Source organism: Oryza brachyantha, chromosome 7 (assembly GCF_000231095.2).
Source record: "Oryza brachyantha chromosome 7, ObraRS2, whole genome shotgun sequence".
In the NCBI taxonomy this organism is placed as follows: Eukaryota; Viridiplantae; Streptophyta; class Magnoliopsida; order Poales; family Poaceae; genus Oryza; species Oryza brachyantha.
Window position 1 is genome coordinate 16,690,216 of NC_023169.2, and position 24,705 is coordinate 16,714,920.

Genomic DNA, 24,705 nt, shown 5'->3' on the forward strand with positions numbered 1-24,705 from the left:
TCTTCAAGCTAGATTATACTCAGTTTTTTTTCTCGTCTTTTAGCACTTCCGGAAAGTGATAAATGATGTGTTTTTAAAATACATTTCCATAAACATTCATTATCTATTCTGGATTTTTAATTTTATAATAATTAATTTTATCGTTTATATCCGGCTATACAAAAATTCAGAAATTCCTTATCGAACACAGCATCTTCTCTTGTCGTTCGGTTCGTCAGTGCGACTCCGCCTGCCCAGCCGGCCCACTCTCTTGTCACATCCAAGCTACCACGACGACTCCACACGCCCTTGTCATTCCAGTAGTACTATCATGGTAGTTAGTTAATTCAGAATTAGCAGGATTAAACTGGCGTCATTAATTGTTGTCAGGGTATATAATCTGGTCGAGTTGATGAGTAGTAGTAGGCGCAATGTGATGTTAACCCCTCACGTGTTTTGGAACAGGGCCGTATCCGCTGGTCAAAGATGAACTGGTATCGCCTTCCAACCTCTGTAGCATGCATTGTAGGACAGTTCATCGGTCACGGCTGATTCGCTGGTTTTCAGATTGTGATGGATCGATTTAAACTGGGGCATCGTCAAGTATCATGTACATTCGTGGCTTCTTTTGGGGAATTTTTTAGGTTTTTTTTTCATGGAATTGCTTGTCTTTGAAACGTAGTACTACGAAGATATAAGAACCGGCAAAAAAAAAAGATTTTAACTACAGTAAAGAAAAACAGAGGGCTGCAAAATATGAAGAAAAAATAGGAATTAGAGTTGAGATAACAACCCAGAAAAAATTTTGGGGTGTAAAAGAAAAAAAGTTAAATGTCATATTTACAAACGGAAAATAATTTATAAATAAAAAATTTATATACGTGTTTATAGCGATCTAGAAGCTAAAGCTGAAAATAAACTTCGGTGAAAAACCTCAAACTTTACTCCAAATTTAAAATTAAAAGTTCAAATTGATGTCTATACCAAGCCACCATAGGGGTTTCATAGGAGCTTTTGAATCCCAATCTTTTGTTTGAAATGACCAAATATAAAATTTACCTATAGGATCCAAATCCTACAAATGTCTTATGTTGTTTACAAATCAAATAAGTTCTCAGTGTATAAATAATTTTACAATAGTTATCATCAAATATTGTTAGGGGCGCACTTCCACCCCTAAAAATAATACCGTTGACGATAGATCCACCGATAAAAATCCTACAAAATTTATGTGTTTTTTACAAAAAGACCATCGTACTCTTGCTCACCGGGGTGACTGACCAAGCAGGCCAAACCAAACCGAAGACAAAAGGACATAGCAAAAATGGGCACGAACGACGGGAAGGAGGAGCGAGAGCAGAGGGTCGACCGAAGAAGAAGTGCGTGTCAACATGTGTGTGTACATGCAGCCATGTCTGCTGCCTGCTGCTTGCTGCTGCTAGCAATACATACATCGAACCTGAGCGTGTCCATGTGCGACCAGGATGCCATTTAAGGCGGCCACTGTAGGAGACGGCCGGCCTGGGGCCCCCCCGATCGATCGATCTCCCTCCATGCACACATGACATGATGCGTCCATGTGATCTGATCACCGAGCAAGAACACAGCGTGGCCCCCCGCTATGTGTTTCTCCTTCCCCTCCTCGTCCTCACGTCGGCATGCCCCCGCCCGCCATGGCCTCCCCTCTGCTCGATCGCCGGCACTACCACTCGTCCACCTGACCATCCTCTCTATATGTGTATAGATATGCACATGCGTGTGTGGCGATGACAGTAATTAACCAATCGAGCTAAAAAAGTCTAAGCTTTTTGAAACAAGCGAATTTTAAGAAATTTTATAGGGATTACATTTGATTATTATAAGAATTTTGCAAATTTATGTGTTTCGAAGTAACCATTTCGAAGGGGTGGTAATATAATCATGGTGGTGGCGTGCGTGCCACCGGGATAGCAATTAGCTTAGGCAGCAACAGCATCTGTGTGCAGCACGATGATTAGCTAGGGCCGGGAGGGACGTGGTTGGGTGGCTATTTCAGCGGTTTATCTAAATTTGATCATTCATATTTTAATTTAGATGATCATTCATAATAGTTACATCATTCATATCTCTTTGTACTCCAACAAATTATTTATACGTAACATTCTACATATCTCTTTGGAAGATATAGAGAGAACATCCAAATATAAGTCTATTCTAATACAGATGACATCTAAAAATAAATAATAGGATAAATTATCTGTTGCAGCTTAATTTTTACTCTTTATTATTTATTTCTGGAACGAATGAAAATAGATAAGATGTTGGGAAGGTCCCAGAAAAGAAAAGCGGCGGGGGCGTAGGTAGCATCGGAATTCGCGTAAAGCGAGCGAGGTCGCGCAGGCACGCCGTGATGCGGAGGTGGAACCGGGGTCGAGAGCGAGCGCCAGCACCGGCACCAATCATGCGCCGCCTCGGTGTCCGCGTACGGCAAGCCATGCCATCCGTCCTCTTTTCGCTTCTTGATATTCTTTCTTACAAAAATTCAATTTTCAATCTTTTAGCAGGTTTATTTTCAATTTTGTGTTTAGATAGTAAAGAATATGTATATAAAATTTTTATTTATAAATTATTTTTCATTTGTAAATTTGTTATCTTTATCCTGAAAAGGCCAAATGAGCATCCGCTTGGCCTTTTTTGGGTTCCAAGTGATGCCCATGTCGCGCCGCAAAACCGATCGGGATCGATGACTTCGGTGCTGGACAAACTGCGAATTTAGTTGAATTGGAGTATTGTCAGTTTCTATTAAGTCACACGCTCGCACATCAGTGAGCCGTGGTTATCGCCAGGTTCTTCAGCAATCAGGCTCTGCGTTCTCTCTTCCATGGTGAGAACTGAGAGGGCAACGACACGTTCTTCCAGCATCAGCAGCATGCGTCCCTGCCTGGCTGCATTGGCTGTTAACACTACCAGCACTCAACATCAACCGTGGTCACTCATGGCAACGGGTAGGTATGGAGCACGGCAAGCACACAGTGAAGCATCCACCCGCTGGGACCGGAACGGCCTGCGCCTGCGCCATGCTGCAGGAGGAGGCAGCAGCTGATTGTGTTTGCTTGCAGGTGGAGATGGATCTCATCTCATCTCCATCTCCATCTTCATCTTAATGCCAATCCCCAGCGGCATCTGTCGTCTTCCTCCCCGTCCCTTGCTATTATTTGCCGCCACCACCACTAACCCCAGTTTGTCTCCCTCGTACATCAACGTGCCTGCCCTGCCCCACCCATATGGGCGTGTACAGGTGTGTGTACCCAGTGCAAGCAATGCTGCTACTGCCAAATGTGCAAATACGTAAGTAGTACTGGTACAAACAAACAGGCTCTCCTTTCGGGGTGAGCGGCTGGCTGGTCTGGATAGGATCTGCAATTGCATGCATCCGGTGAGATAGATCAGATCTCAACACACACACAGCTGAAATGAATCATGCATGGTATGGGAGGAGGAAGGAAGACGAATCCTTGTTTGCTGCTGTGCTGGTCTTCTCTTCTTCTTCGTGTAAATTGATTGATACTATCTCAGGGGCAAGAGGCAATAATTGTTCAGGTATACGTAATGCGTCCAGGAATAGAGGGTGTTGTAGGTGCAAACAGAGGGGAGGGAAGAGAGAGTTATTGTTTCTTTCATGGATGATTACTGCAACACAAATAACAGTGTTCGATGTTTACAAAACTACATTTACGATACACGAGGGAGAGAGAGAGATCCTAGTGAAAAATGTACAGGATTGGGCTGGTCAGATATTTATCTAATTCTTCTCCGCATGTGAGCTTAGCCTTGTTCCTTGTAGGGTGTCCAGATCAGCTTGCTAACGTCGACCTCGAGGCCTCCCCGGCCGGCGGCCTTGAGGTGGCGGTCGAGGACCTTGGGGTCCGCGCAGATGACGTGCTGACCTTTCCGGTACTGGATCAGGTCCAGACTCTGCAGCGTGCTCAAGATGTCGTCTGCTTTTATGGCCGTCATATCGCTAAGCTCCTGCATGCAAGCGTGTTAGAAATAGTTCTAATATGGCTGCATAAACGAATTATATGATACTAGAAAACGATGGTTCTGTGCTGGAGTTATGGGGTATGGATGGATTCAGCTACAGAGGAAAGCAATGTATGTGTACATTTCTTCATGATTTGAAACTAGCATGAAAAGCAAATTATACAGTGCAACCGAGCCTATTGACTTCTCTACGGATGGATCTATTTGCACCAGTGTCCGTACTAGTGCATCAGGGAGCAAGGATGCAGGAACAATTATCTTTCAGAATCTAATTGTTCTTGTGTGTCGTCAAAAGGTCTGATTTGCATACATCCAAAAGTTTCAGATGGGCGGGGCAAGATAAACAGGAAGGCACAGGCTGACAAGCCAGAGAACACATGGGATCTATGTCCTTCCGTAGAGGAAGTTTCTGCAGATTACACTAGTTGCACGTGATCGTGTCTACATACATTTGAGTTTAAAGAAAAGGAGACACCTCTTCTTCAGTAAGGTTTAGGGATATAATGCAGCTTGGAGAATCTAACTGTTAATTTATTGTTTCATGCAATCCCTAAGAGCCAGAAAAATAGTTCTAATGACAAGCTAAGCGAAGAAATTCTATTTAGTTATAGTTGTCCATGATACTGTAGTGGTTATATCTAAATGAATTATTCTTAGATGTGGACAAAATTGACTACACGGGTATTTCTGCTTGGCTTGGTGGATTTCAATATTTGCTTGTAACTTGTAATAAGTAAATCGGGTGTAAGAATCTACAACACATCAACACCTCTTCGACTACAGAAATGCATGTATGTACTGTCTCCATGAAAAGTAGCACAGCAGATTTGAGTTGATAATCAAAATCTCATGGATATCCATAAACATCCAAGCACTGATATGTAGCACCAAATGGTCTGTTTCACATAGTCCAAAAATTTCAGGCCCCATGCAAATGAACAGGAAGATGTAAGGTGAAAGCCTATTATATGCAACCAAATGTCCTTGTGTGGATCTTACTGTTGGCTTAACTGGCTACACCTGACCTGACCATTTTAGCATACATTAACCTGGCCATTTATGCATTAGAAATTAACCTGATGATGCTTTATCCTATATATGATTGCCAGTAATACAGGCTGAGATCAGCGATGTACAGGATCAGATAGAGATCAAATATTCAAGTGTCGATACTTGATCCAATGCCAGAAAATAAAATGATGCCTATTTTTACCATTATTTACATAAATGTAAAATGCTAAATGGAGAATATAAAAGTCTATAATGCTAGATAGAGGGAAAGGGAGGTGATTACCTTAATGGATATGTTGCTCTTATGCTTCTTCAAAATCTCTAGAAGCACTCTAGTCCAATAGCCTCTATAACTGAGCAGACCAAGATCAGAAAGGGGGCGCTCTGGTGTCCCTACTTTTCCTTCCTTCTTAGAAAGCTCATAGGCTGCCATTAAAACAAAAAAGACACATATCTTCTTAAACAAACGCTACAGTACAGCTGTAATTTGGTGTGCAAAGAACTAAGATTTCAGGCATAATGGAACAGAGCATATGATCTTACAGAAGGCAATAAGGAACTTTCCATATCCTTTTCTTTGATATGGAGGGAGAGTGAGGATGCAAGCCAAATTGTAAGATTCCTCAGAGTGTTTCTCCTGGAAAATGATAAAAACCAGTTTAAAGCACAGACGTTTATTAAACATCAAATGATTCACTACTACTAACAAGAAATACATCTTGCATACAAATCATTGAATCAGAACAGATAAGTTTCAGTTCAAGCAAACAAGAAATAAGAAAAATTGGTGAAAAAGAGTACTACAGAGAAGCATTGTGAGCTTTACCTTGGAGAAATACCCCACCATATGACACCCCCGATCATCACATTCACACAGGACATAGAACAAAAACAAATCAACATCGTAATAAAGTGTCTTGTGATCAAGAAATAGCTTGGCCAGATAACAAAGATTCTGCCCGTAAACTTTGTTCTTCTTGCCATCAACCTGAAATTGTGCAAGCATTCTTCTCATTGAAAAAATTAAGAGACCTGAAAGAAATAAGCTAAGTTGCAAGACTTCCACTCTCTAAAGTCAGGAGCCTGGTGGCTACAGCTGAAGCTATACAGTTTCAGAAACTCAATCGACATAGCATGCAAGTTGCCATTATAGGAAGCAAAAATGGATACCAATCTTACCTCAAACATAGACAGAGTTCCACTTCTGTATATTTCATCACCAGGGGGATGCTTAAGATCACACTTTTTCTGTGAAGTAAAAAGGATGACATTAACCATTGGTTAAGACTTATGATAGTTTAATTTGAAAGAAGATCAGAACCCACTAAAATGAAACATGCGTGCAACAAACAAGGTATAAAATGCATCCTTCATAGACCAAGCCAGCAAGGTTGATCTGAACCATGGTATTTGTAACATCAACAAGTGACAACTATGACTTCTGGTCGTTAAAAGAAAATTTTCTGAGACACCAGAAAAATAAGAGGTGGAGCAGAGGGACTGCTTTTTACTTATGAAATTCATTACACTAAATGTTAAAATTTAAATGACTGGAAACATGCAAAGGTTGCAATCAATTGAGAGCTTGGGACCACTGGAATGATAAAAAGAACCAAGGTCCTTTTTCGGCCATGTATTATCACAGTAAATAGCATAATTCCTTGCTGTATTTGCTGGTGCCTTATGGTAAAATGAACAACAAATCAAGAATGATAGTACAAAAAAACACAGGAGTTAAACGAGAGGAGATAGCTTTGGTCTCAAACACCAACTTGCAAGTTGATAAAACTGACAAGATAGAATTTAACAATGTAGAAACAAATAACTAAATCTTACCATGTGCCTCTGAAGCTGTTCTTTGCGCTTCATAAAGTTGAGGCAAAACTCACAGAAGAACAGTTTTGGAGAGTCATTGTACTCTGGTGGGAAAGGAGAGAAATACCACGTATCTATCTCATATCTCCCAAGTTCTATCTTCGCTATATTTTTTACTTTTGTGAACTCTTCATGTTCCCGCAAGCTAGCAGCATCAAGCTCCTCATGACCTTGCTATAATGGAATGGATATAATGTCAGATTAGTTTCAGGACACTAGTACAAAACGGAAAACACAATTACAGTACAACACGAAGAAGGAATCAACACATATTCAATTAAATTTTGGCAAAGAATAGCAAACTAACATCTTTTCAGATAATAAACCTTCACATAACAGTTAAAATAGAGGATAATCAAAATATGCACAGTAATACTATTCCATACCTCCACATGGGTTTCATCGATTTTACGCTTCTGATGGCGTGTCATCTTCAAGCTTGTTGCCTGGGTAAATATTAAAAGGGGTAGCATGAGTATTCTTTTGAAATAACGGAGGTTATTTATGTTTTAGGATGAGCATCTCAAATTTTCAACCATCACCTGGACAGTATGGCTGCTGTGTAAGGAGAAAGCAAATTATACAGGTATGGACTATGGTTGATGTTTAAATTACCACAATTGAACGACATGATTTTCCCTTACCTTATCTTCTACCTTCTCATCGACATCAGTCTCAACAGTCTCAAGATCAAGTTGTTCAAGTTTAACCCACTCATCGAGCCTCCTATTGACTGCAAGTTCAAATCATTTAAATATGATTGGTAAGCATCAATATGTCTTGACCGAACTCCACAAGCCCATGACAGAATACACCGAGCACTAAGTTCTCAGCTAACAAAATCAGGTAAAAGTTTGTGATTGTACTGAAAACTAGCAGACTGGAAAGACCATTTCCAGCCCCAGCAAAAGCAATCCTATGTATCAATTCATCACTATGTCACCTCGAATTTTATAACCCCTAAACATAATTAACCATTTAAACGCAAGATTTCCCCAATATGAAGCACCCTAACCCTAACCCTAGAAATGAAGCATCCTGGTGGGGGCGAGGCGGGGAGGTCGCTTACACTCGGTGTAGTGGACGTAGTACTCGTAATCGGCGGGGGAGGAGGAGGCGGAGGACTTCCGGCGCTCGATGACCTTGACGGGGTGGAGCTTCTGGTCGCGCCACCGGCACATCACGCGCGTGCCCACCTCCAGCGGCAGATGCGACGCCCACGAGGCAGACGCCGCGGAGGACCTCAGCCTCCTCTCTACCCCGCCGCCGTTCGAGGCGGCGCCCGCGCCGTTACACGCCGTGGATGCGGCCGCGGCCGCGGCCGCGGCCGCCGCCCCCGCGGTGCCGTTCTCCGGCGCGGTGGACGCCTCCATCGAGCCCATCTGGTCGTCGGAGTGGATCGGAAGCGTGCGGTTTGGGGGCTTGTGGGCCTCTTGGCCCGCATTTGGGCTTTGGGTTGGGTCTTTATCATCTCCGTTGGGACGAATGATTTTATTCTGCGGGCCCCACATGTAAGTGACGCTCTCGGTTGCAGGCTTGCAGCCTCTCTTTGATACTCTTGTATTGAATGGGGTTCGTTCCCTTTCATACTAATACTTACTTATTTAAACAAGTTTATTTTCAGTTCAAAACATCGCTTTACTTGCCAATTGTACAGAATAAATTATTCTCCCTAAGGTCAATTTTTTTTCGTTTAAGATAAAATTTGGTAAATCTAATAAATTTCGACCATGGATTATTTCTTAAATGCTTAGTTTCATTACAAGATAAATAATATACATATATTCTCCAATAAAAGCACTATCATAATATCATAAGCTTATTAGGTTTTATTAGATGTAGTTTAGCACAAAATTATTTTTTAGAATTTCATAAATTTGACCAAATTTTATTCTAAATGATAAATATTTTTTACCAGATTGAGTATTTCATTATTTTCAAACAAAATATAGAAAGAACCATAACTGTTTCTGAATTCAAATATTCTTGTAAGGGGTAATTCACCGGGTACCAATAAATAGAAACAAAATTAGCATTTATTTTTATACGATCTACAAATTGATAAATGAATTAATAAAAAGTATTCCTTTTGTTCCAAAATATAATCAATACGGTATTTGAGATCCTACTTTAAGTTATTTAAATAAAAGAGTTGTATATTATGATAGTTTGTTTAATGGTAGATCTAATAATATCATTTTGAAGTGATCAATATTTTGTTTTTTATTAACAGTAAAACTTTAACTTAGTATTATTCTAAAAACAGTTGTATTTCAAAATGGAGGGAGCACCGGAGCAGTAACATTTACAAAATTAAAAAATGTCCACTGTTGCATCGAAACCATTTACAAACGAGAGGCCCAAATAATCGAGGCCCAGTCAACTCAACTCAAAATCAGATCAGATCAGGCTGTGGATAATCCCCTGTCCTGAGCAAGAGCCTCGGCCGCTCTCCTCCCGGACACCAGCGCGCCGTCGAACGTGGCCGAGCACCAGTGGTCGCCGCACACGTACAGCCCGTCGCCGACCCTCGGGTCCCGCCCCGCCGGCGCCGTCGGCGGCGTCTGGTCCGGCTGCGCGAAGCCGATGCGGTACGTCCTCAGGTGCGTCCACGACGCGACCTCCCCCGCGCCGAACCACCCGCCGAGCTCGCGGACCACCTCGTCGGCGAGATCGGCGTCCGCCCGGTCGGCGAAGGAGCCGACGAGGGAGACGGACACCAGAACCTTCCCCGCCGGCGCGTACGATGGGGACACGTTGGTGGCGAAGAACATGTTGTTGACGATCCCCTTGCCCGAGCCGTTGAGCAGCAGGATGGGGTCTTGGACGGCCGCCCGGTCGGCGGCGAAGTAGAGGCACACGGTGCTCCTCTCGGACTTCTTGCTGGGTTTTGAAGGGTTTGATAGCTGCGGCAGGAGCTTCTCGGCCTCCGGCTGCTCGACGGCGACGATGACGCCGAGTTCGCCGGAGACGGTTTCGCCTGTGTCGAGCGTCACGCTGGACTTGTCGATGGCCGCGGCGCGGGAGTTGAGGCGGACGGAGCCCTCAGGCAGGCGGTCTGCGAGCTGCGACGCGAGGGCGCCAATGCCGGCCTCCGGCAGCGCGTTGTCCCCGAGGGCGAGGCGCTTGAACACGAGCTCGAAGAGCCGGGAGGACGTGTCGAGCGCCGGGTCGAAGAATATCCCGGCCAGGAACGGCCGCAGGAACCGCTCCACGATGGACGGCGAGAATCCGAGCTTCTCCAGGTGCCGCGCCGTGGTCGTCTCCGGCGATGAGAGGATCACCTCATCCGGGGTGGACGCGGCGCGGAGCCTGGTGAGGCCGACGAGGACCTTGTCGGCAAGTGTGCCGACAGGGGAGAAGATGGCGGAGACGGAGCGCAGAGGAAGGCGGAACGGGTCGGACAGCAGGTGGAACGGCTCACCGGCGCCAAGGAAGACGAGCGCCCCAGGGTAGAACGGCCGGAGACGCAGCGCCGGGAAGTCAAGGAGGCGCCGGCACTCCGGGTAGGCGGTGAGGAAGATCTGGAACCCCCTGTCGAACCGGTACCCATCGGCCTCGTCGGTGGCGACGCGGCCGCCGAGGCTGTCGGACGCCTCGAGCAGCGTGAACGGCACCGACAGCGAGGCCAGGTGGGTCGCCGCGGCGAGGCCCGCTAGCCCGCCACCAACAATGACGGCCTTACCACCGCCGGCGCCGTCGCTCCCCGACGACGACGACGATACAGCGGCGGCGGCGGCGGCGTTGCAGGTGACGGTGAGGCGGAGGGCGCCATGGTGGCGGAGCTTGGGTGGCGCGGCGGGGAGGACGGGCCACGCGGCGTGGACGTGCATGGGTGTCGCAGCGGCAGCGACGGCGAGTGGCGGGAAACGCGCGCGGGGAGACGAGTTGGAGAGTTTGGGTGGTGTAGGAGATTGTCCATGGACCTATGGATATGGTGGTTCGTACATGGACCCGGCGTTTGGTTGGAGCTATGGGTGAAAGAGACTGCGTGGTGGGGTCAGGGTTGGTGTTCTGTTGTGGACGTTTGTGGACTCTATCCAGGTAGGATTTGTCCTGAAGTGAGCGTTATCCGCTGTGTTCATCCTGTCATGAGTCAACTGACACAGCTAGCTGCTGAGTATCGAACTACCAAGTTCACACTTTTGTTACAAATTCGAACCGTCTTCAAAATGTTATGTTGTTGTTGAATTTCAACCTAAAATTCATTAAAACTAATGAAACTCATTGTCTTGCTAGGCTTGCATTTAGAAATCAAAATAGAACTGTGAGCCTTACGAAAACCTATGAGAAATAATCGAGGTTAAAAGATAGAAGGACTATCTATTTTTTAGCTATTGGAGAGCATAAAATATTTAATTAACTACTACAAATTAATACTCTTATTTTAAAAATTCATATTATAAACTTTTGTATATAAATAATTTGCATGGAATGTACTGTTTGCAATATTTAAGAGTTTGGAAACGTCTACGTGAAAATACAAACATAAGTGGATGTAATTCTCTATTTTTCTTCAAAACCCCCAAAACTAGAGAGGTCTCTAATATGCGTTTTCTCAAGGATTTTGATGCTATGGCCTCCCTTGTGGTAGGGTTATCAGAAAGAGTCTGAGGCTCGCAAGCTACTCAAGCTTGGCTCGCTCTGGCTTGATTCAAGCTTGACTTGAGCGCTAAACGAGTTGAGCCCGAGTCACCGTGACACTCGCGAGCCTCACAAGCTGACCAACTGCTCCCATGAGCTTTTTCATAAAAAAGGCAAACAATCACTCCGTAGGATGAGTGTATGGCTTCAGCTCCACGGACTCCTTAAAGCTCGAACAAGTCGAGTTCAAGACTTAATTCAAGCTCAGAGCCAGATAAGTCTACATTTGAGTTCGGCTCGCTCGACAACCCTACCTCATGGTTTTATTGAAACAAATTATATAATTTTTCAAGGATAAATTTTTGTTAGAGAATTATAAAACTTTGACATTAACAGTGACTTCTTCTTGTCATCTCGGATGAAGGTTTTCTTGGTGTAAAGCCTCTTCGATTTAAAATATTTTCAAAGAAACATTAAAAGAATTAAACCATTTTTTATAAGAGAGAAAGGGTAAAATGTATGTGTTCCTAAAGACCACATTATCCTATACTATCATTCCATGTATATATGATGAACATTCGTGGTTATTATTTATTTATTTATATTAATTTTATTACTAAATATATTTTATTTACAACTTATATTTTTTTGTGTATTTATAGTTCAACTACAATTCAATAAAATGTATAGAAGATGTCATGGTGCGAGCGTGCTCCCGGCACGCGACCGCCCGGCGCGCCCGCGCGCGGGCGCATTACCCCGCCATCCCGCGTGGCACACGAGCGTTGATCCGTGTAACCACGCCGCTGTCTCTCCTCTCCTCTCCCCTAATCGTGGACAAGCGAAACGTTAAGCAACAACACATCGCTGTCTGTGTTCACGTCACGAGGCCCCAAACCAAAATATCAAGCGAAACCAAAGGGCTCACCGCCAAAACGGGGGAAAAAAAAGGAGGTGGAAAAAAATAAATAGAAAGTGGAGGAGGAAATTTCTTCAAAAAAGGTTTTCACGTGCACGGTCGATTACCATCCGTCCCATGCCGGTGGACGAATCTCGTAACGTGCCTACCTACGTCCAGTAGACGTCTCGAAAGCGTCTTTCGTTTTTTTCCCCTGCTCCAGAATATGCTCCACCTTTCTACGCTTCAATTCATTTCGTTTCGGAGTGCCCAACAAACGCTGCCATTTTTTTACTCGCTTCGTATTTATTTTAACGGTGAGTAGTTTACTTTTTTTCAACACATGTTTAATTACTTGTCTTATTTTTAAAAACTTACATAATTATTTTATTTATTTTTATTAAATTTATTACTAAATATATTTTACTCATAACTTATATTTACATATATTTATAAAAAATAAGACAAATAATCTAATATGTGTCAAAATAACGTCATCTATTAAAATAGGAATAGAGTATTTTTTAGTGTACTCGTTGGCCGTTTAACTGTTATGTGGCGTGTTTGTAATTTTTGTATGCTTGCTCCACTTAAATTATCTACATCTTAAACGACACGAAAGAGCTGTAGAGTAGCATGTGTTCTTATAATTAAGTTTTTTTTTCCTTTTCATCTTTCCTTTTCAGTCAGTTAGCATTGTAGATGTATATTTTGGATGAGTCCCAAGTAAACCAAACGTGGCATGTGTTTTGTAATTAAGTTTCTCTCTGTCTGTCTTTCCTTTTCAGTCGATTGGCATTGTTCCGTGTATAACTTTTGCGGTTTTTCGTGGAGATCTATCTACTTATTCGGATTTGTGCTATTAGTCACGAAGTATTCTCTTCCATGAATCAAAAAATTTTGAAGTAGTAAAGTTTTTTTTAAGAAGAAAAGAAGCAATTTTGCTCGACAACAGCAGCACTTTGACAGCAGCTACTAATTAATACAATAAGATAGTTGATGATACTTCTCCATATTATAGTGCCTTACTTACATCTAGTTTTACTCGATCAACAACTTCAGTTTTAACTTGCGCAAGGCTTGGTCCGAGAAAGAGATAAAACAAAGAGAAACCACTTTTTTTTTGAAAAGTTTAATGCGAACATCCTCTTTACTAGGAGTATCATTAAAGGTGGTGTATTAATTAATTGTAACGAACAAATCATCACCATATCAATATACCATGCAAAGCATCAAGTTGAAGTTGACTCCTCCAAAAATTATTCCACAAGATAAATGAAGAAGAAACCTAGCACAATAAACTGCATTCCGTACAAGGAAAGGTATATTGAAGAGATTAATACATCTTTGACCGATCAATTTGTCCTCTTCCTCCGTTCAAGGGTCATATGGGATATTCCCCTTCTTAGCTACTATATTTATTTCATAATGTAAAATGTTTGACTTTTTTTTTTTAACATTTGACCATTCGTCTTATCCAAAATCTTAGTACAAATATAAAAAATAACGAGTCATGCTTAAAGTTCTTTTTATAATAAAGTAAGCCACATGCAAAATAAATTATATTTCCATATTTTTTTAAATAAAACAAATGATCAAACACTACCAGCAAAAAAGTTAAACATCTTACATTATAAAACGGAGGGAGTAAAATTTAAATGATTTATCGCTTTACCCTTATAATAAAGCAAAATACTGCCTATGTTTTTAATACATGATGTTATTGCTTTTTGTAGATAGAGCGTTTGACAAATATAAAGAACTATTAGAATCACACGCCTCCGGAAGGTAATACGAAAGATATAAACAACAAGCAAAGAAAAAACTAGCCTCGGTCGAGCACATCAGGATGGGTGTTCAGTTAAAACTTAGGCAAGGGATGTAGCAGTCACCACACACTGTCTCCTTTCTTTCCGGGTCCGTCTAGAGCTCACGTAGGAGTCATTGTTATCGACATTATTGATTATCCTAGCCACGATGAGATGATCATGAATGTAACGACAAAGATGAAGTGGACTCGAAAAGAAAGAATGTGCCTCCGGAGCAAAAAGAAAGCTTCAATGGAAAATATAAGTGTTTGTTGTCAATGTGGCTTACGTTGTGGCTAGGGCTAGGACATGATTTCAGATGCCACGTATCAATTAACAATACCCATCCCCGTGTCATCTGACTTGCCTATGCTATAATATATCAAACAAAATGGCTGTTCGTTCCAGCCCAGACATGCATCATCCATATGACATGCAGCCCTAGTGCATCCTTAATAGGTTGGACGAAACATATATGTTCCTAATAATTCCCATAGAAAATGGATAGTTTTGTCAATAAAACCGTATTCTGAAATTTACTAATAATTAAAAAAACACAGAGAAAGGGATAATAGCACAGAAAACCCTAGTCCAAACCCGAGAGGCAAAATTACAGACAGGCTCCGCTTTTTTTTTTTTTTGTCCTAATGCCCTCGTGCACGAAAACAACCTCACAAAACACAAAAAATACTCCCTCGCTCCATTTCCAGCGCTACCCCCATTTCTGTTCCTCTCCTCCTCGCAACGGCGGCGGCGCGGCGAGGCCAGCAGCAATCGGCGCCCTCTCGCCCTCTTCCTCGCGTCAACCCCGCTCCTCTCGATCCCTCGCAGCATCCTCCTCTCCACCGCGCTCCCCTAGAGCGGAGATCAATCGAGACCCCAGGCTGATTTCTGGAGCTGGGGAGAATGGAACCTGCGAGAAGAGAGGAAACCCGGGAAGCAATCAGGGACATGCGTCGGTGACAAAGAAGAAGGTGATTCCTACTAGCTCATCACATAATCCACGCCTCATCGTTTTGAATTAATCAGTGTCATACTTATCACCGATTCAGGAAGATTGAAATTAGGACGAAAAATCCCCACATCTAAGCACAAGGATTTGCTCTAATTTAATAGCCCAATACCTGAAATCCACCGAGGGGGAGCAATAGCTGAGAAATTGGAGGGGGTAGTGATAGCAAGCAGCTTGGGAATCCATGGAGTGAGCCCCATCCTAGCCTCGGGGATTCACAGCAGCTTGTGGGTTGGGGTTGCATAGGGAGTAGAAGGAGAGCAGGTGGTGTCAGCTCATGTGGTCGCCGGTGGCTCCTGTGCAGCAGCCAAGTTGGGGTGGAGATTTAGGGGAGGAAGAAACCATTAACAGCAGCAAGCAAGGGGAAGGAAGAAGGATGCTAGCTGCAACTGCAACGCGGCCTGTGCGAGAGAGTTGGGGGAGGAGAGGAGAAATGGCAGTAAATGGATAAGTACACATCGATAATCTACAGGAGTAAAAAGATGGAGCTAGTAGCTAGTTTTACAGAACTCTCTAACAACATCCTGTAAACCAAGTCTAGTTTTTTAAATAAGTAAGCAATAGATGCTTACTACAAATTAATTGAATGCTAGAAATTATAACCAGGCTATAGTTTTAGGTGCACTGTAAGTAATATAGACCCATTTATATTCGTCAAGTAAAAGTTAATTAAAAACCGGCGTATACAATGAAATGCAGGATAAAAAAGGCTAGAGGAAAAAATGGGTCATTTGACAGTACCGACTAATTTCGGTTTCAACCACAGACTCAAGCAAGTCCCTCTTTGACCATGTTGACAGATGATGATGCTATTTCAATTAAAAACTTAGTTATAAAACTATCAGTCGTAGTATTGCATCAACACACTATTTTCTAAAATAAGAATATTGATAGACTGATGATGATCAGGATATATATACACAAACACATAGGTAGAGGGAGCCTAGCGAAGTGATGGTTGATGATAAGTCAGGGCTCCCTCTATACAGGGTTGCAAAAATAAGGACTAATCACCCCCTCACTTGTATCAGAGAACCATTTACATCGTGTTGACCATAGATTAGTCTCAAGATGGGCTGGACTTAATACCTTATGAAGTTTATTGCGATCCACACAGGTATGTAGTAGCAGGATGGGTGATGGCAAACCCATCAAATGCTGATTGAAGTGTATTCCAAGCGCATATATTATGTGCAGTGGTGTGGAATGCTGCTAGGCCTAACATGATCATAGAGTTTAGTAAATGAAAATAGGGGAAACGTTTTGTACTCTAGCATGGTTTTGCACCTCATGAAGTGCGAGAATTAAACATGTTCAAACTAGCTATGGATAAAGTGATACAACCTACACAGCTCCAAGTAAAATCGTGATTCACGTCTGTTTCCTAGATTGGAGGCTACTAACTCTATTCAATGTTGCCAGTGTAATTTAGTTTTTATAACACTCCTTTTGAAAAACTTCTTTTACAAAATAGACTGACTTGATGAGGAAATATGAATAATGATGGTGTAGGATATACTCTCTCCAGTTCCATAATTCTTGTCGTTTTGGACAAGGGTGTGGTCAAACTTTTAAACTTTGACTATTAAATTTTAAAACATGTAGTTTGAATTTGCTAGGGCAACATGTACAAATGAGTCATAAAGTGCACTTTAATAAAAGTAAACATTTATTTATTTTTTATATATTAATAAAAAATGGTCAAAGTTAGATTTAGAAGACCGTGTCATCGTCTAAAATGACAAGAACTATCAAACTGGAGGGAGTAAGGTATATAATATAAATTATTAGATTTTTATTATTCATACATTTATATTGTTATTAATGACTCGCTAAGAGCAAATTGCTCACCCTTGCTATATAACCACTACAGGTTCAAACAATATAATGATGACCTTAAGATCTAAAGGTACTAGTTGAAGGTAGTTTCGGATCTCTGATGTGGGCTATTATTTGACAAAACAAGAGTTTGTTAAATAATAATTTGTAGCCTTGTACTTTTATCTGCAGTGCTAAAAGTGTGGGGGCATCATAGAACCATAATTTCATTTTGGATTGCCACAAGAGGTTTGTCCCACTCTTTTCCTTTGCCGTGATCAATCAAATTCACTTCCTTATTGCTGGGATGAGTGCACCGATGCATCCTGTTTGTTGTGGATTTGGTTGCTGTGCGGGGGAGTATTGGTAGCAGTTTATTTGCCCCACATTATGTCTGTCCCTGGGAGGAGTGGGTTCTCCCCCGGGCTGGCTGTTCTGCTATCTGGCGATCAGTCCAAGGGTAGCTCCCAGAAGTCGCACTTGGTATCGTACCATGATGAGATTGGGCACCAGGATATCGAGAGGACGATAGAGCATATATTTGATCTCCCTCATAAGTCGGTGGTCCGGCCTCGGGGTCCGATCGATGTAGGATTTGTGCGGTCAATACTGCGGAATCAGGCACAAAAGTTTGATCTTGGTTGTGGCAAAGATAACCGTAAATATGATGATGGTGTCTTGATTGTGGATAAAGATGCTGGGCAAATGAAGGTTGTTCTTGATGATTCGAGCATATGTGGCAAGTTCAAGAGCATTTGGGGACCTTTGCTTGTTGAGAGCTCTGCATCATTCAGCAGCGCAAGGGCTAACGCTTGTGTTTGGAATGGCAAGTGGATGTATGAGGTGACCTTGGAGACTTCTGGAGTTCAGCAACTTGGATGGGCTACTTTCTCGTGCCCCTTCACTGATCGGAAAGGCGTTGGTGATTCTGATGATTCATATGCATTTGATGGACGGCGTGTGACCAAATGGAACAATGACCCAAAACCATACGGGCAGCTATGGGCAGTAGGTGATGTGATTGGTTGCTGCATCAACTTGGATTCTGGGGAGATCAGTTTCTACAGGAATGGGAATTTTCTTGGTGTTGCCTTTGATGGGATTCGCAAAGTGGGGCCTAGGAAAGGTTACTATCCTGCAATATCTCTCTCAGAAGGTGAGCGTTGCCATCTGAACTTTGGCTCACATCCATTCAGATATCCTGTAGATGGGTTTGATCCAATCGAGGCACCGCCAGATTCTTGGATGTTTGCGGCATATCTTCTTAGATGTTTGCTCCGACTACTAGAAATTCAAAATCTGGAAAAATCCGAATCTGCATACTTTGAGAAACTAAGGAGGGTCAAGAAATTTGCACCTTTACGAGAGCTATTTCGACCAATTTCTGAAGGGATATGTGCAGAATTCTTCAGTGCCATTGAAGGAAGCCAAGGGTGTTCTGAGTATATTACCTGGGGATCTTTCATCACCTTTCTTACAGATGTTTTCAGGGCACGGGAGCCACATGATTTCTTATGCCTTGACCAGGTTCTCGAAGTTTTTCTTCAGTTTCCAGGGTGCAATTCGCTACTGCAGGAGCTCATTGTGGCTCTTTCTTGTATGTGCAAAGCTGCCCCACTTGTGTTGACAGAATGCCCATTTTCTGGACCATATCCGTTTTTAGCACTGGCTTGCCACATCTTTAGGCATAAAGATGTAATGCATTTATGGTGGAAGTCAGAAGATTTTGTGTTCTCGTTTGAAGGATTTCTTACAATGAAGATTCCAAACAAGCAGGACTTGCAGTACCTCGTACCTTCTGTTTGGTGGCCTGGGTCTTCTGAAGATGAAGTTAGCATGACATTATCAATGACAACACTCTCTGATGCAATCAAGAAGGTAAACTTTCTCTCTCTTCCCTGGTATCACAAGGAGAGTTTCTGCTCAGAGATGACACCTTCAACATAATGATGGCATTGCAACTACTTATTCTAGCATCGACAATTCTTCTGTGCTGATATGTTTTTGGCTTGGATTGTTCTACTGTTTTTCTTAACTCTTGGATATCCATGCTGTGCCATTTGGTGATTCAAATTTGTATTATCCAGTAGTTAACACAGTTTAAAAAACTGTCTTTTCCTTTTAGTTTTCAGCATGTTGCTTCCTTGCTTTAGTGAACCTGTGTGCTACCTTCCATTCTCTTTACTTATATGATGTATCTATTTGTTCAATGTTTATGCTCTGTTATATTAGAGATTAATCTTTGTAAGTTTTAACTTCAAACTTTCTTCTCCATTCATAACTCTTAAATCTTTCTTTGTTTGCTATGGTATGTACTGTTTTCTCTTCTACAGATTGAGGAGAAGCACCATGAGCTTTGCAGCTTGGTTATATGCTTTGTTCCACCAGCATCTCCCCCTCAGCTTCCTGGATCTTTGTTTAGGTCATTTGTGCAAAGTTCAATACTAAAGGCTAGAGGTGGAGATCATAGGATGACTTCCAGTGGGTCTTTCAATGACACGGTTCTTGTCTCATTGTACACTGTAATCCTCCATTTGCTGTCTGAAGGATTTTCTTTGGATTCTTCTGGGCCTGCATCATCCTCTGGAATAAATTATGGAAATGGTGTTGGATTCCTCCACAAAGGTGGAAAGCGAAGGTTTCCTGTACAGTTACTATTGAGGAATGATGCCTATTATAATGTAATTCCTAGAATTGGTGGATCGCTAAATCACCTGTTGATGTTTTACCAACTTGATGCCAAGGAAGATGAGGTGCAGTGGGATGAAGGTTGCATGAATGATGAAGAAACACGGATAACACATAATACAGTACAGAAACCTTGCTGTTGTTCAATCACAGATGTCACTGTTGGCCTGAGATTCATAGAAAATGCCAAGTACATACCATCAACTTCAAAAGGCCCATGCAAGCCCATGCATGAAAGATCTGCTCATGTCGCTGCTGAATGTAGTGGGAGAAGTCTCGGTGATGAGATTGAAGACAAACCTAGCACAAGTGCTCAATCAGAAATTGAATATGGATATCAAACACTACACAATTTAGAAAGCATGCCAATTACAGACCAATTTTCATCAGAAGCACTAAAAGAAGAAGAGTTGCTTGATTTTATGCTGTTGCTATATCATTTGGGTGTCTCACCAAATTTTAGGCAGGCAAGTTGATGTTTATTTAATCCTTTCTTGAGGTAACAATAAAGCAAATACATATTGCAGTAAGGATCCACCACTTCTCTTACATGGAGATCCTCAGGATCTGCAAATGTACAGTTTTATTTTCATATTTGTAGGGAGTTGTCTTAATTTTATGAGATTGCACATGTTAATCACCAATGAGTTTAGACATCATATGTGCCTTCCAATTGTGTGTGTGAGATGCATGGTCAGCATATATAGTTTTTTCCTAGATAGTGGCTGCACTTTCTGCAATAGTATTTAGAGTAATTTGAGGATGTGCCACTCCCAATCATGAAAGGAACTATTGGGGAGTGATAAACTATCAGTTATCTATCTAAGTTACTTAAGAACAGGACCAGATGTCTAATGTCATGTGGGTTCATTATTATTTCATTCTTTTGAAAAACGAAGCACATCAGCCTGGATAGTCTATCAGGGTATTTTCCCAGTGCTGCATATCCATTGATGCTGACCAGACACTAGGATACTTTCTTATTCTTCTTTACATGATGGCACTGACTTCAGTTTCTCTGTTCAGGCATTCTATTTCATGTCCCAACAATCAGAATCCATTTCTTTACTAGAAGAAACTGATAAACAGATAAGAGAAAAGTCATGCATGGAGCAAGTAAGACGCTTAAAGGAAGCCCGCAATAGCTATCATGAGGATTTGGTGGATTCTGTCAGGCATTGTGTTTGGTATGATTTCTGAAAGGACAAAAAATACGTATCTTGTTCATATATTACATAACAATATGAAAACACTAAAATTCTGTCATATACAATAGTTTATAGATCATATTTGCTTCTGAATGATCATATGGCTTCACAAACAAGATTCCAAAGGCTGTTCGCTATTTCATTGAAGCTGGAGCTTTCTGGATATATTTACCTTGGATAATTTAGGAGACAGTTGCTACCTCTTATAGGTGTTTATGATACATGTTCCTTTTCTTTCCTTGGTGTGAATAAGATTTGCCTGCATGATAATTTGTACAGGCTACAGTTGATGCAGCCATTTTGTAGACTAGGGAGTTAATTTGTTGACTTGGTATATGGTTCATGCAGGTATCGTGCCACTATTTTTTCATCATGGAAGCAAAGGGGAATGTATGCAACTTGCATGTGGGTTGTGGAGCTTCTTTTGGTGCTCAGTGATTCTTCTTCTATTTTCCACTATATTCCTGAGTTCTATGTGGAATCATTGGTAGGTTTGAACATCCTTATGTAGCCAACTTGGTTACTTGCATTGAAACAACATACTGAAGCAAGCACTTTTCTGTTTTTGTTTGTCCAGGTAGACTCTTTCCATGCTCTGCGAAGGAGTGATCCTCCTTTTGTCTCGCCTGCAGTATTTCTTAAGCACGGGCTAGCTTCATTTGTATGTGTCGAAGCATCTTTAATGTTTTTTTTACTAGCTAATCTATTGCGATTCTTTCTTGTTAAAGAACCTAAATACACCCATCATTCAGTACCATTGAAGCCTGCATTACTAATGTTTGAATGACTAAATTGAGGCAAATTTGGATAAGTTTTTGCCGGTTTACATTTAGGAGCAAAATGGTGAGGTTGACTCTGTATAATAGGAAATTTGATGCACTCAGTGTTTTGTGTTTCTTGTATTTCGCAATAAGCAACAGTCTGTTGCAGATAACAAAATAAAAGTAGCTCACTGCTAGTTGAGCCAAATTTTCAGCAAATTTCTGGTGTGTGCTTAGTACCGTTTAGTGTTGCAGACTTGCAGTACCAACTAATTGTTTTCCTATGAATAGGTCACTCTTGTTGTCAAACACTTTGATGATCCAAGGATAGTGAGTGCAGACGTGAAAGATCTCCTTCTTCAAACAATATCTGTTCTTGTACAATACAAAGAATTCATGTTTGTATTTGAGAACAATCGAGAGGCTACCAATAGATTGCCAAGATCACTTCTGTCAGCTTTTGATAATAGATCATGGATACCTGTTACCAACATACTTTTCCAACTCTGCAAAGGTTTAGGCTTTGCTTCATCTAAGAACATTGAATCTTCATCATCTGCAACTTTCCAGGTTTATTTTTATATAACAATATCTTTTGTTATTATGTTCAGTCTTGTGTGAGAACTATCTGTTTGATCTCGTTGTTTTTCTCTATGAAGGTTCTACTCAGGGAGACATGTATTTATGAAGAACAACTCTTTTTATCCTTTCTCAATCGACTTTTCAACACATTAAGTTGGACTATGACTGAGTTCTCCATGTCCATCCGAGAGATGCAAGATAAGCACCAGGTGGATATTTGTATTCCCCTTAGTATAGAACTTCAACTCTTTGCTAATTAAATGCTTTAATATTCGGGTGAAATTGTCAATGTAGTAACACAAGCTCCTTTCTCATGCGGCAAAATGCATTAAAAACTGAATTTGTCTAGCTCTGCACTCTTCACAAGGACCAATTGCAGTAATCTGGTTGCTTGAGTTAATTGCTTTTTCAATATTATATCCCAAGGGGGAACTCCTTGTCCTCCCTGTGGTGTACCCATGCCCGTGGAGCTAAATATTTGTAACCAATGTCCTATTTTTCAGGTTGCTGATTTGCAGCAAAGAAAGTGCAGTGTTATTTTTGACATATCATGTAGTCTTGCAAGGATTTTGGAATTCTGCACCAGAGAGATCCCATGTGCGTTTCTCATGGGGCCAGATATGAATCTACGGAGGTTGACTGAATTAATTGTCTTTATTCTGAACCACATCATATCGACGGCTGATGTAGAATTCTTTGACATGTAAGTCCACATCTTATTAATCTGAAGTCTGAAATTATCATTGATATAGTTCTTCTATGTTGGAAGAGTGATCCTTGAAGGCTGTTCAATTTATTGCCAATTTGAGCTGATTCATGTATGAACCAATGTTGTTATATGTTAGTAGTTCATCTTTTCTGTTTCAACAGTACACCCTGATGTTTCCCTCATTTGCTTTTTCAGTTAGTACTTAGTAACGTTTATTCTGATAGTTGTAAATGGACTGTGTTAACCAGTCAGAAACTTGTGTACTGCAGGACTCTTAGACGGCCAGGACAACACCAAGATAAAACAAATCGTACTATGATCTTGGCTCCTCTTGTTGGCATCATCCTCAATCTTATGGAAAGCACCAGTACTTCAGGCCATATGGAGTTAAATGATGTGATTGCAGTGTTCACAAGCATGGATTGCCCTGCTACAATCGATTTTGGGTTGCAGTACCTACTGAGCTATAATTGGGTTAGATTTCTTTGTTTAAATACTTCAGTGTCCTTAGTATTACTTGGTTATACTAAAGATCTACTTAGATTGCTTTTTTGTGGGCAGTTTTTCTTATAGATTTTTTTCTATATGCTCATCTTTTTGTGTCAATACACATGTACCTTTGTACAGAGCAATGTTCTCCGAGGAGACAACTCCCTTGCAAAGCTAGCACAGCTTGAAGAATTCTCCCATTACTTCAGGCGTATCACACTGTCAGTGGAAGGTGATGAACAGCAAGGATTCAGCACTGGCGGCGACGAAGAGGAGGATTACTGCTGCATATGCTACAATTGCGACTCAGATACCACATTTGAGCCATGCCACCACAGTTCCTGCTACGGCTGCATAAGCAGGCACCTCCTGAATAGCCAAAGGTGCTTCTTTTGCAATGCAGTGGTGACATCAGTTACCAGGGTAGCTGATTCCTGCAGCCAATCTCAGTCACCTTTGGCACCGTGAACCCGATGAAAGATGGATTGTTGTATGTCTGTCCATTTTTGCTTGATGGAGGCGCAGACAGCTCGGAGTTATCCCCTTTTGCTTTCCTGAACTTAGAAAGGTTAATCTTTTTCCCTTGTGTAAAGGTCAGGTATAATAGTTAAAAAAGATTCAATAACAAGATTGCAGAAGGAAGTGTCTGTACAAGGTGGGAAGCCAGTACCACCCAAAGAAGGATTCACAGAATCACGAAAATTTTGTAGATTGTAGGAAAAATTTCCATTGTAAATACGAGATATGAAACAGAAAGGAGGTGTCAGATCTACATCAACCTTTGTAATTATGTCAGTTAAAATAAAGAAAACTAGTTGCTTTATGTTGGAGCAGCTCTAGCCTTTTTTTTAGCTGTGTTGAATAAAATCCTTTTGTTTTCAGATGCTGTTGTTCCCTACCGTTATCTGTGAACTCTGGTGGAGTAGAGGGTTCCCAGTTCCATGGTTTATTTATTAGCAATCAAAAATAATTTATGTATAATTTTTATGTACATGTTCTAAGCGATTTAAAATAAAGTTGTAAAATATACTACTAAGAAGGACAAACTCTAAAATTAACTTTTTAAAATTCATATATTGGTTTATAATAAAAACAAAAACAAAATTATAGGAGAAACTTAATGTGTTCTTAGCAATTAAAAATAAATATTGTAAAATAAACTACAATAAAAAACATAAAAAATTAACTCCAATTTTTTAAAGAAATTACCCTATAACAATAACATAAACGAAACTTTAAAACGTCTTATTCCACGAAATA

The 24,705-nt window shown here is 41.4% G+C and overlaps 3 protein-coding genes across 5 annotated transcripts; 1 reads left to right on the forward strand and 2 right to left on the reverse strand.

The window, feature by feature from the left end:
- Nucleotides 1-3,610: 3,610 nt before the first annotated feature.
- On the reverse strand, nucleotides 3,611-8,307 carry LOC102719881 (putative MYST-like histone acetyltransferase 1). The gene is made up of 9 exons (XM_006657921.3): nucleotides 7,958-8,307; nucleotides 7,533-7,621; nucleotides 7,275-7,334; nucleotides 6,850-7,062; nucleotides 6,193-6,261; nucleotides 5,840-6,001; nucleotides 5,557-5,650; nucleotides 5,297-5,439; nucleotides 3,611-3,987 (listed from the first exon to the last, which is right to left on the reverse strand). The coding sequence occupies exons 1-9, from the start codon at nucleotides 8,268-8,270 to the stop codon at nucleotides 3,784-3,786; spliced, it is 1,347 nt and encodes a 448-aa protein (XP_006657984.2). The 5' UTR covers nucleotides 8,271-8,307; the 3' UTR covers nucleotides 3,611-3,783.
- Nucleotides 8,308-9,174: 867 nt separating this feature from the next.
- On the reverse strand, nucleotides 9,175-10,758 carry LOC102720621 (15-cis-phytoene desaturase, chloroplastic/chromoplastic). Its single transcript, XM_040526054.1, has one exon. The coding sequence runs from the start codon at nucleotides 10,719-10,721 to the stop codon at nucleotides 9,294-9,296; it is 1,428 nt and encodes a 475-aa protein (XP_040381988.1). The 5' UTR covers nucleotides 10,722-10,758; the 3' UTR covers nucleotides 9,175-9,293.
- A 4,112-nt stretch (nucleotides 10,759-14,870) lies between these two features.
- On the forward strand, nucleotides 14,871-24,288 carry LOC102720162 (E3 ubiquitin-protein ligase RKP). 3 transcript variants are annotated; one of them, XM_015839734.2, is made up of 12 exons: nucleotides 14,871-15,152; nucleotides 17,064-17,112; nucleotides 17,201-18,886; nucleotides 19,342-20,163; nucleotides 20,723-20,883; nucleotides 21,253-21,391; nucleotides 21,482-21,565; nucleotides 21,957-22,235; nucleotides 22,325-22,456; nucleotides 22,751-22,950; nucleotides 23,226-23,430; nucleotides 23,584-24,288. In XM_015839734.2, the coding sequence occupies exons 3-12, from the start codon at nucleotides 17,399-17,401 to the stop codon at nucleotides 23,911-23,913; spliced, it is 3,840 nt and encodes a 1,279-aa protein (XP_015695220.1). In that variant the 5' UTR covers nucleotides 14,871-15,152; nucleotides 17,064-17,112; nucleotides 17,201-17,398; the 3' UTR covers nucleotides 23,914-24,288. The 3 variants fall into 3 exon arrangements, with proteins under 3 accessions (XP_015695220.1, XP_006657985.1, XP_006657986.1); XM_006657922.3 differs by having other exon boundaries at nucleotides 17,064-17,099; nucleotides 23,584-24,276; XM_006657923.3 differs by lacking the exon at nucleotides 17,064-17,112 and having other exon boundaries at nucleotides 23,584-24,276.
- The last annotated feature ends 417 nt before the right edge of the window (nucleotides 24,289-24,705 follow it).